The sequence below is a fragment of the Poromitra crassiceps genome (genome assembly GCF_964638095.1).
Source record: "Poromitra crassiceps genome assembly, chromosome: 9".
NCBI classification, from domain to species: Eukaryota; Metazoa; Chordata; class Actinopteri; order Beryciformes; family Melamphaidae; genus Poromitra; species Poromitra crassiceps.
In genome coordinates, this window is record NC_139630.1 from 41,700,324 (window position 1) to 41,712,949 (window position 12,626).

A 12,626-nucleotide genomic window follows, 5' to 3' on the forward strand; every position below is an offset into this window, starting at 1 on the left:
CAGGGTTAAAGTGGGTGCATCTCATTGTAAAATTGGACTTCAAACGGCCCAAATCTGGCTTCAAACGGCCCAAATTTCACGCGCGTTGGCCCATATCGGCCTGGCCTGCTTGGTATCTAATGCCCGGCCTGAATTATGATCCCAGTCCGCCCCTGTTTTTAACTATATCGCCCAGCCCTACTCATGATATATAATATACAGTCTCTAGTGTATGATTCAACTTTTCCCATGTTCTAATCTAGTGTAAAAAAGCAAACAAACTGAAAAAAGAAAAGAAAAAAATAAACAAAAATCGCAATAAATCGTAATATCAATCACAATAATCGTAGAATCGCAATACTTAAGAATCGCAATATAAATCGAATCGGCACCCAAGAATCGTGATAGTATCGAATCGGGAGATAAGTGAATCGCCACAGCCCTACTTCAAAGCTTCTTCCCCCTCCCCAGTGTAAGACATCTCAATTCACCTATGATAGCGTTTTTATACGTCATCAGTAGTGCTGGGCCAAGCTAGATCCACTTTCTTCCTATCTACATCGCAATTAACCACTCCCATCCTCCTCAGTCGTCTGCAATCCTGCATTGGCATAACTGGTTCAGCACTCTCCTGGTTCAAATCCTACCTGTCAGACAGATTTCACTACATCTCCATCAAAGCAGACAATTTGATTTACCGTACAACCATTTTCTCCCGCCCCAGTGTTTCTCTAATCTGCCAGTGTGTTTCCTATGCTGTCCAGCGGGTGGTGCTGGCATGTGTTACCTGTGCTGTGCAGCGGGTGGTGCTGGCATGTGTTACCTGTGCTGTCCAGCGGGTGGTGCTGGCATGTGTTACCTGTGCTGTCCAGCGGGTGGTGCTGGCATGTGTTACCTGTGCTGTGCAGCGGGTGGTCCCAGGGTACCACAGTAACACGGGCCCCTCTCTGGGCCAGGCAGCGTATCTGGTTGTATTTGATGCCACAGTCCACCGCTGTGATCCTCACACTGCCGCTGGGGTTAAACACTCTGGGCTCCTGGTGACAACAGATAACATTGTTTTCTACAAATAGTAGCCGAAATGTAGCTACCTAGGCAACGACCCATGCCTAGTGTTCATTTAATACCTTACAATGTACATCGAGAGAGAAGTCGGGTAATTTCCCCATTCACTTCAATGTTAACCCCTTTTTTTCTGGAGGCGCACGTGTAGCTCCCCCTGGCCATTCGTAAGAATGCAATTTCCGGGTTGGCTTCATAGAAAGACCCAATGATTTGTCCACTGGTTTGTTCATTAGCAGGATTACGGAAAAACTACTGGGCCTGAAACTTGGTTGGTCGCATTGCTGCTGTCTGGCCAGACGGGCCTCACTAGATAAATATTTCTTTCTTTTTCTGTGTAAACTTTTTACTGGACTCTGTGTTGTTGGTGGTTTGCTGGCATAGTTAGCGAACGTAACGTTAGCCGCTGTCTGTTAGCCTTCTTCTTCGTAGGTGTTTTTCCGGCCGGAGCCAGTACAAGAGGCAGGCTCGTGAACGCGCAGAACGTCACATCCGCCACATTTGCCGGGAAATCTTGACCAGTGACCAGCAGAAATATCCCGCAATAGCTTTACAATGGGTGAACGCAGAGAGATGCGCCTGGGCTAATTTGTTAAGTTACGTAACGGAGCATTCACTCAATGGTAATAAAAAACACTTTGTGAACATTTATTTTTCCCGCAAACTTACGGATTGGACCTTTAACCGATACTGTGTGGAGGGCCACATTTATTATATTTTAAGAGACAAGCCGCAGGCCATTTAAAATCAGCCCGTGGACCGCAATTGGCCCTTGGGCCGGACATTGGACATGCCCGACTTAGTTGGTGCGGGTGCAGCAGTAACTCTAAGGCAAGATGGGTGCACAGCAGGTACCTTCATGGAGACCTCCTGGACCAGGTTCCTCTGGTCAGGGTTGTCAAAAGGCACGCTGTCCTCAGGGGTCCCATCCATCACCAGCTTCCCCAGCATGGTGCCCTTCTCCCTGATCTTCTTGGTCAGACGACGGGTGTCGATGCCTGCAGTAAACAGACAAGTGGCAAAAAAAAGGCGTATACAAAAGGTGAATATCAAATGATGCAATATATATATGCAATATACAGTATATCCAGGATTATCCAGTCCCTCCCTCCAGGAAATTTCTATTTTGCACACTAATTAATGCAACTTCAAGCAATCTCCGCAATATTTACGAGGGCTTGCAATTTTCCAAATTTCCCACGATTTCTCTGCAAAAACGGCAAAACGGGTTCCTCAACTTGCAATTTTTCCCAGTTCTCACAATTTTACAAAAAAACAAACAAACATCTTGGAGCCACAGGTCCAGGGACATGGAGGAGAACCAGGACCACAATGGAAATACGTTTGATGACTTTATTGTGATATCCTTGATGAGTTATTTTATACTGTATGCCTGTTGGTGTATTGTATCTTTTTTAATTTGTTGAATAAATTCATTTATTCAACCTGACTGGGTACTGACTTTGCGGGCCGGGCACGCCCTGCTCTTGGAGCCACAGGTCCAGGGACATGAAGAACCTGACTGGGTACTGACCTTACAGCCCGGGCACGCCCTGCTCCTGGAGCCACAGGTCCAGGGACATGGAGGAGAACCTGACTGGGTACTGACTTTGCGGGCCGGGCACGCCCTGCTCTTGGAGCCACAGGTCCAGGGACATGGAGGAGAACCTGACTGAGTACTGACCTTGCAGGACGGGCACGCCCTGCTCTTGGAGCCACAAGTCCAGGGACATGGAGAAGAACCTGACTGAGTACTGACCTTGCAACCCGGGCACGCCCTGCTCTTGGAGCCACAGGTCCAGGGACATGGAGGAGCTCCAGTGGCTGGGGTTCTCTGACAGCTCCCCTATGATCAGAGCTGCAGCCTGGATCTTGGACGACTCAAACCACTGAGGAGAGGAGACAACACACACACATAACTGGCTGCTACTGACCAGGGCTACTGAGCCAAGCTCTTTCATTCATCTTACAATATTGACTTTGTGCAACACAAAATTATAAAAGGTGAAAGTATGCCGGTTTTCTTTTCTTTTCAAATTTATATTATTGCTCTGGTATGTTTCTGTTATTTCATGCTATGTTTCATATTACGTGTTGCTTTTTGCTTATATTTTGTGCGCTGCGGAGCCTCCTGGCCTAAGAATTTCACACAAGTGTACTTGTCCAACAAGAGTGACAATAAACATCTTGAATCTTGAATACATTTCTCACAAAAACTCACAATTGCTCATTTTCTCATGGTGATTTGTTAGCATCATTATGTCATTGAAATAGGTCTGCAATTAACAAGTATTTTAATTATCGATTAATCTGCTGATTATTTTGAGTGTTTTTGGTGAAAACAACCTACATTCAGGTGTCGATAACTAAAGAACAGATGAAGGTAGAATCAAACTTTCTTTTCATATAAAAGTCGAGGCTCTCTTCTTTCTTTTAAGATAATCAGTCTTTACGTAGTCATAGAGGAGAATATTCTGTGGGTCTTGGAAAATTAATGAAAATGATCAAAAACCCTATCAAAAAACATATTGAGAACTCAGTCTTGTGAATCATATCGAATCATGAGTTGAGTGTATGGTTACATCCCTAGTGCCTGGTGTTGCGTGAAAAACTGTGGCGGAGAAAGGGTTAAATAAAGTTTGACTGAGCTCCAGCTAAATTGTCAAATATTGCCACCTGCTTGCCGCTCAGGCACTTATATGTACTTAACTAACTTAACCTAACTAATACAGTAACTATCCTGTGTGTAGAAGATTTTCCAAATGGCACCCACAAAAAACTACAATCCTCTACAGAACTAGAACGACCGCAACGCGGACTTATGCCTCCGCATTAGTTCATTCTGGAGTCCAAATCGCCATTTGAGGCAAATTGGAAGAGATTCCGTCAAGGCGCTCCTGTGATGTTGCGTTACAGAGCTTGGAAATTGGGTGTGTGAGAGGTCACAGTGAGCTTGAACTTTGACCACCAAAATGTAATCAGTTCATCCTTGAGTCCAAGTCGATGTTTGAGACAAGTTTGATTAAATTCCGTCAAGGCATTCCTGAGATATCGCGTTAACAAGCTTGAAAATGGCGTTCGAGAGCTCACCTTGACCTTTGACCTTTGACCACCAAAATGTAATCAGATCATCCTTGGGCCTAAGTGAATGTTTAAGGCGAATCTGATGAAATTTTGTCAAGTTGTTCCTCAGATATGGCGTTAACAAGCTTGAAAATGGCGTTCGAGAGGTCACAGTGACCTTGACCTTTGACCTTGGACCACCAAAATCTAATCAGATCATCCTTGGGCCTAAGTGAATGTTTAAGGCGAATCTGATGAAATTTTGTCAAGTTGTTCCTCAGATATCGCGTTAACAAGCTTGAAAATGGCGTTCGAGAGGTCACAGTGACCTTGACCTTTGACCTTGGACCACCAAAATCTAATCAGATCATCCTTGGGCCTAAGTGAATGTTTAAGGCGAATCTGATGAAATTTTGTCAAGTTGTTCCTCAGATATCGCGTTAACAAGCTTGAAAATGGCGTTCGAGAGGTCAGTGACCTTGACCTTTGACCTTGGACCACCAAAATCTAATCAGATCATCCTTGGGCCTAAGTGAATGTTTAAGGCGAATCTGATGAAATTTTGTCAAGTTGTTCCTCAGATATCGCGTTAACAAGCTTGAAAATGGCGTTCGAGAGGTCACAGTGACCTTGACCTTTGACCTTGGACCACCAAAATCTAATCAGATCATCCTTGGGCCTAAGTGAATGTTTAAGGCGAATCTGATGAAATTCCATCAAGGCGTTCCTCAGATATCGCGTTAACAAGCTTGAAAATGGCGTTCGAGAGGTCACAGTGACCTTGACCTTTGACCTTGGACCACCAAAATCTAATCAGATCATCCTTGGGCCTAAGTGAATGTTTAAGGCGAATCTGATGAAATTCCATCAAGGCGTTCCTCAGATATCGCGTTAACAAGCTTGAAAATGGCGTTCGAGAGGTCACAGTGACCTTGAACTTTGACCTTGGACCACCAAAATCTAATCAGATCATCCTTGGGCCTAAGTGAATGTTTAAGGCGAATCTGATGAAATTCCATCAAGGCGTTCCTCAGATATGGCGTTAACAAACATCCGTACGGACGGACGGACGGCCGGCCGTACGTACGTACGTACGTACGTACGTACGTACGTACGGACGGACAACCCGGATCCATAATGCCTTCGGCCTGGCTTCGCCGGCGGAGGCATAAAAATGTATATTATTATTGTTGTTTGTTTATTAACTGGCCCCTGGCCTCCTATCATTTTGCAGAAGTGGCCCCGGGCCCCGAGCAAAACAGTTTGAATATCCCTGCCACACAGAGAGGCCCTTTTTGACGACCCCACCTGGGCCGTAGGCAGTGGCACTGAGGAGGACATGGGAATGGGGACACACCCTCAGCGCCCACAGCGTCCCAGGCACTGACCTAAATTATATGGATAAACCCATCCACTATTTTTTGGACTCACGTTTTGCAGCAAAGTGTTGTGTGTCACCATCTTGGGGTCCTTGCACAGCTCACGTGAGATGGGGGTTTCCCAGAGCCGCTGCTCCGCCTGCTATGGGTCCATGATCGGCAAGCTGCACGATCACTGGACAGGCGACCTGTCAATCACCACCTTTTATATCATCTATTTTACTCCAAACGCGCGAATTATATAAGAACCCTACAGTTGTTATGAAAAGGTGAAGTTAGCTATATAGACCAAAACCGTGTTTCGGTCCAGGCTGTAAAGATGCTTAATCACTGTTACAAAGTGGGGCATTTTAACATGGGGGTGAATGGGAACGACGGGACTTCCTAGTCCGGCCTATAGTGGCCATTCGAGGAACTACAGCTTTCAGGATACTACTGCGTGCTCATGGGAAAACCTCTGAGGTTGCCCACTGGTCCCAGGCAGGAATCAAACCCAGAACCTTTTTGCTGTGAGGCGAGAGCACTACCACTGCGCCTCATGGAGCGTTTCATCAAGAGGCGGCTGCAGAATGCATGGTAGGTCTCTGTTATCTTTTCTCATAAAAAAAGAAAATCTACGTTTCTTCTTCTACACAGGCTGTATTCAATAATATTTTGATTGTTTTTTTTTACCTCCAAATTATTAATGCCATTAAATAGGAATAGGTCTCTTTATCAAAAAATAATAATAAATAAAATGACGGCCAATTAATAGATTATGGCGATTGGGTCGTATATCGCCCATCTCTAATGACCACGATTGGATGATATGAAAATGTGAAACTGGCCCTGGCCTGGACTGCTTCTGTCTGTCTGTCACGTTTGCACCGGAGATTTCCCTGCGTTGTTCGAGTGCGAGTACCCAAGAGGTAGAAACGTTACTCGAATAGTAACGTTATGAACTAGTACCCGACTAGATGCTAGCCCACCTTGCTGAGTCCAAACTCCCCTTCTCCATCCTGCGGTACACCATAGTTGCCCACCAGGGGGTATGTGAGGGTGAGGATCTGACAGCAGTAGGAGGGGTCGGTGAGAGCCTCGGGGTAGCCCACCATGCCTGTCTGAAACACTGGAGAGAGAGGCACATAAGACACATTAGTACATAGTGGGGCGTCTGGGTAATGCAGACCTGCCAACCTTGGGGAAATAGTTTGAGTACCACACACCGGCGCCATGGCGTCACACCACATCATATGGCACAGTGCTGCAGCGTCCATATTAGGGGTGCTCCGATCAACACAGCCTTCTTCAGCATATACTTCCGCCGGCGGCGCTGTGGAGCAGTCGAAACCCAAAATGACACTGCCGAAGAAGGCTGTGATTTAGCTCTAAACTTCAGGACTAGCATGCGAAAAAGGGCTGGGTATTGGAAACTAAGCACTATTTGTGAGTGACATGGCACCCAAACACCAGATAACAACATTGTCTCGTGGGTGAGTACAGTTTTATTGTGATTGTTAACGTGTGTATCGCGTGCAGGCACTTAGCAGGGGTTGCAGTGCCTATAGTATAGATAGGGGGTCCGGACCCGAGACTCTGAAGGAAGAATGACTGAAGTGGGGTTACGCATTTTTGGGTGGCAGTGATGTCACGCTGATTTGTCCTAGAAATTTATCCATTTATCTGGAGCACCTCGAGCAACCCGGAAGTCGTTGTTCCGGGTTGCTTCAGATCAGAGAAGAAGAAGAAGCGGTGCGCCAGATAAATGCTTTTCGGTTTTTGAAAGACAGAAAAGTGGATTTTATGCAACAATTTGGATGCAACAACTAGGTGTCATTAAAAGAAGAGGATGTTTTACATCGGATAGCGTCTTCACTTCACGTGAAGACTCAGGTAGAAGCCGGCATTTAGACCTAGACGTGAAAATGTCACAGTGTAAAATGGGAAAATGCGTGACGTTAGCCGGGCGCTAATGCGCTCGTATGAGCCAGAAGCGCCCGGCTAGCGGGGAAAGAGAGGTCCCAGCCTGCCAACACATTACATAACTTTATCCAGTAGAGTTCCACTTTCACTTGACTACAGACAGTGAAGTTACGCTGTGCTGTATGCTGGCTCATAATACGCAGAATTTACAACCCGATGATGATGACTGAAGGACTCAAACAAATTTAGACACGCGTGTCGATAAGCAGGGCCGCATTAAAGAGCCAAATGTTAGAAAATAAAATTAGTTCATTGTTTCCCACCGCTGTTCCGCCAGGTCCCGCCCTGCTCTGCCTCTGATTGGCGCAGTTGAGGTGGGGAGGGAAATGTGTTCTAAAACAGTAAATTGAGTGCAAAACTATTCAGTCAGTTCATGCTAGCACTTACCGACTTCTCCAGACACCGACACATGTGCACCAAAAGGGCGGCCTCTGAACGCTGTCCCGTCTTCTAGAATCAAGGTGGCCATGCTGCTACAGAGTTATTGATCTGCTACCAGAGTATTGATGAGTATTGGGTTCCCACGTGAAAGTGTCCTCGCGTGGGGAAGCAGAGATGCGGCCAGGCAAACACGAGTCAACTTCAGCGAAACCGATGTACCTCCAGCCTGTGTGCGTCTGGTGTGAAAGGAGAAGCTGTGTTAAAGCGTCAGAAAGCGGTTTGATAAGGTTTTAATCCAGTCTGAATCAGGTTGTTTGAGAGGGTTAGTGGAGCAGCATAGCGCGTGCACAGTGTTCCACACACGCTGTGTGTGAAAGTCAGCCCGCCGCGAGCTGCCGGTGTCAAGTTAGGCTCGAGAACATACAGCACTTCCGTTTGCAGCTTTCAAAATAAAAGCTATGTTGTTGCACGTTTTAACTTTCAGTAGTCTCTCAAGCCAGCCTTAAAAGCACATTAAAATGTGGACAGAGGAACAGGCCCAGTTCCAGAACAGAATGACTTGGGGGCGTGTGTCCGCCACATAGCGTTTGTCAGCGTTTTTTGTGTGTGGAAAAAGTGCTTCCTGGAGCACTTTTTTGTGGAGATGATTGTCACCTGCTGCTAGCTCACTGTCACTAACCAGCTACTACTTACAAGCACATATAAGCACCTTATGCCGCTGGTATAGCACCACATTTTAATGTTGAATGTCGATGATTTATGTATGCTTTTTCTTTCTTTTCTTTTCCTGTGTCTGAGCCTGTTCGTTTGTTTTGTTTTGTTTGTGTGTTCAGAGAAAATTTGAAAAGAAAATATTGGAAAAAAAAACTTGGATAACACGCTGCCCTACAAGTTTGAAAAGTTTCCATTAAGGCAAAGGAAGAGCTTAAACAGACATTTAAAAATGTAGTGATTAGATGTAACCATTAGATTGATTTGCCCTGTCATGTCATGTTGAGATGAACATTCTGTTCTGTTCTATTGTAACGAAATAAACAAGAATAAACAAGAATAAAAACTCATAAATTTATCCATGAACATTGTTCTCTGCGATATGGTAGAACATCTGGGGGCCTCGGGCACAGCCACAGGGAACTGCAAAGTGCCATTCCGAAAACCTCCCTAGGTCAAATAGCCCTCACTGTACAGGGTGCTCAAAATGTGGAACTCATTGCCCACACACATTAAACAGGATCCTAGCTGGGAGAAATTTAAAACCAATCTAAAGGAGTTCCTGAACAGTAACTACCATTGTTCCCATAATTTACTGTGTTTGTGGGTCTGTGGGTTATGATTGATACAATGTTTATCCTTTATTAGTGGGGTCTGTGGGTTATGTTCGATACATTGTTTATCCTTTATTCATGGATCTGTGGGTTATGATCGATACAATGTTTATATCCTTTATGTATGATTGTGTTGCCCCATGATTGATTGATTCATTGACTGATTTCATGATATCCTTGTTTATGTTTACTGTAGGCTATATTTTACTGCTTTTTACTGTGCTTTGCTTTTAACAGGTACATATCATCAGATGTTGACAAATGTTATGGTATGTATCTGTCCCTACATAAGTAAATGAAATGACATAACCCGGCTCAGTAACAAATGAGGGGAGTAATACACCATTAACTAAAACTAAGGGAAAATAACAGACAACACAAACTACATTAAACAAAAGAACAGAACAAAAGGTGGATCACTCGAATCGCCTGAGCAAAAATGGCATGTGCTTGCCACTCAGGCCTACTATACATGCACAGGGCTTTATTTTGAAGGCAAAATCAACAATTTCCTGTATTAATCTGGCTAACTTGACCCCAGTGTTCGAGCGTCATCCTGACGTCACCACGTTGAAGGAGGAACAGTACCTGCAGGCTCGTTTGAGATGAGCAAGTTCTGCGCAGATTCGACCAGCGCCTTGCTTGCCCCGTTGCATGATGGTTAGAAAGTTGTCCGACTTGCTCCGCCTGCCCGACTGCGTGAGCCACGGGAGCGAGGCGGGCGCAGATTTGGAGCGAGGCGCCGCAGTTGCTCCCCACCAACTGCGCCCGACTGCGGATGACAGAGGATGACGAGAAACCCATCAAGCTGAGCGCCCATTGGTTCAACGCAGGTGCATCACAAACCCACAGTGAAGTGTAGAAACTTCAATGTTATATCTATTCCAAGCTATCACTCCATATTTTTACATAAATACCACCTGTAATGCCTACATTAAAATCAAAATAAGGAATCTGAAGGGCTGGGTCATTTGAGCAGTGGCGCTAATGCATCTTTTAATTTGTTTACAAACCGCTGTTAAACAAAACTGTAGAAGAAGAAAAGCATCAGTGAGTGTGCTGCAGGGGTGTTCGACTTGTTGACGCCTCGCCTGACTGCCATTCATCTTTTGGAACTTATGAGAAAGTAGACACATAATAACTTTAGATGGTGTAAAAACCTTGCTGAAAAAAAACATGTAATAATAAGTAAGCTTTACACACATGCACACACACACACACACACACACACACGCACACACACACTGTGTATATAGGGCTAATTCACTTTTTTGATAACCATGGCTCCTAGTTTTTAAAGTTACCAGCCAATCAGAATTTCCACTAGCCAAAATTATTTTCTTGAAATAAACCTGTCGGGGAGATCCGGCCGGGGCCAATGGGTCCGACCTGCGCACGCCGATACTATTCGAGGCGGGATGGCCACCCCCAGGGGCCCATCCTGGACCTCCAGATCCAGCCAGCTCCCTGGAACTATCCCTTGATCTATCGCGAAAGATGACATCATCACAAATGTCATCACAATGGGAACAGCAGCAGCGAACGATGACATCGCAATGGGAGCACAAATGACATTACCAGATGTGATGTTCTGTTTATGACATCATCAGAGCCGATAATGTTATGACATCACCGGTGATGTCATATGCGCTGCAAACGATAACTATATCAGCAAGCGCACGACAGTACGAGGCTATCGACAATACTCGACAATTGATCGACTCTCGACTCGACTCGACAAGACAGTCTGAGAACTATGTCCAGACTAACACATTTCCGCACCATTGGTGATTGGTTGAACCCATTGCTCTTCCCGGTAGAAGTGACGGAGCATACACCACCTTCTCCACAACACTTTACAGGAGGTGCTGGCTAACACAACTATCACAACCATCCAGTTAGCAAGTGGGTTATGGGTACGTGGGTCGCGGGACCTCCATCATGCTCTAACAAGTGTAACTTTGACAATGCATGCTAGCAGTGAGGAACCAAGCTTATTCCTACCACCACAGCAGACGGGCCCAGGCCAGTAAGCCCAGCTGGATCTCCACAACAAGTTGGTTCTCCAAACTTATCTGCGAGGAGGCCAGAGATCTCCTTGCGAGATCTGGCGAACCTTTGTAACAAAACCATATTATTATCCCCACTGGCTTAACATAAGCATAAGTATTAGTGAAAATAGATTAGAATAGATAGCCTAGTTCTAGCATAATCTTCTACAATAAAATGGGTGTGGACTGACGTCCAGTGAGCGAATATTATGGGGGGGGGGGGGGGGGTATCGACGGCATCATCTATGGCTGACACTGCGAGACTAGTAAAACACATGGGACATACGTCTTAGCCGGGAGCCATCTTGTTTATTCTGCTGCTGAGTACAGAGCTACGGGTGCTGCGTAAAGACAGAACTACAGAAGGCAAAGCATTACATGAACTAGCGTGATAACACACAGTACGTTACAAAACCTTACTTAATGGTATATATAACAGCATTAAAACTCCATTGACCAATGCATTTGTCGATAAAGATTGAATCCATAATTTATTTTCTGATATAGTATAAAGTTTTTGACATATTTGCATAGAATCATGAAGAGTTAGACTTGTACTGTACATGGAATTTTTGCTACTTTCATAATTTACAATACAGCACCAATCATGAGCAAACGCCTTACAGCTTAATTTATATCACATCAACAGACACACAACTGGGGCAACAGTTTTTCCACTAAGGGGCACCAAATTGCAATTATAGATTTGCGCTTAAAAATTGTTATTATGTTTTCAGGCCATTCCATTTGCTTGTTAGGAGGATAGTTTGGAAGCAAGGAAGCAGTGATTAACTTTTCAGTTTTCACATCAATTGGCTAAAGTGCGGAGGGAGGAGGCATGGGTTCGCACAAAATACATACAGACATATATTATAACCTCTGAACAGATTCACAACATTGTAAATAAGAATGTGTTCTTAATGACTTGCCTGGTTAAATAAAGGTTAAAAAAAAAAACTGTCAAACTTAGCCTATGAGCAGACATATGCAGAGGCAGCACGTTCACACTCTGATGGTGACCTATATCGCCGCTCTAGACTATCATGCGCCTTGTGCGTCGATTGTTAATGAGCACGGAACCATTGTATGCAAATAATGTATGCCCACAGAGACGCCCTGTTAAACAAGCACTGTGCACCTGTTCGGGTCAGGCAAAGGTCAAGTTACGCCATGGGTGGTCGGAGTTGGTCTTCCAAGGGGAAAATACCCTCTATGGTAGGGTCTCCAGGGGAAGGCTTGGGGGAAACCCTAGAGACTCTAACCCTAAGCCCCCCACAATATCCAAACCCTAACCCCAACCAAGTGGCTACCAGCAGCTACCAGTTCCTAACCCCCCCCCCCCAATGCCTAACCCTAAATGCCCCCTACCCAATGCCTAAACCTAACAAGTGGAGACCCCCTACCAAATGCCTAAACCCAACCAG

General features: G+C 45.2%; 1 protein-coding gene across 2 annotated transcripts in view; it reads right to left on the reverse strand.

Annotated features, from left to right (window-relative positions):
- cad (carbamoyl-phosphate synthetase 2, aspartate transcarbamylase, and dihydroorotase) overlaps positions 1-7,914 on the reverse strand; it is a gene marked incomplete at its 5' end in the record, with an annotated part of 65,175 nt that extends 57,261 nt beyond the window's left edge. For both annotated transcript variants that reach the window (XM_083643475.1, XM_083643474.1), the window contains 5 exons: positions 875-1,016; positions 1,897-2,039; positions 2,801-2,930; positions 6,452-6,591; positions 7,833-7,914. In XM_083643475.1, the coding sequence (XP_083499601.1) occupies positions 875-1,016; positions 1,897-2,039; positions 2,801-2,930; positions 6,452-6,591; positions 7,833-7,914 (637 nt within the window). The remainder of the gene's footprint in view (positions 1-874; positions 1,017-1,896; positions 2,040-2,800; positions 2,931-6,451; positions 6,592-7,832) is intronic.
- Positions 7,915-12,626: the final 4,712 nt, after the last annotated feature.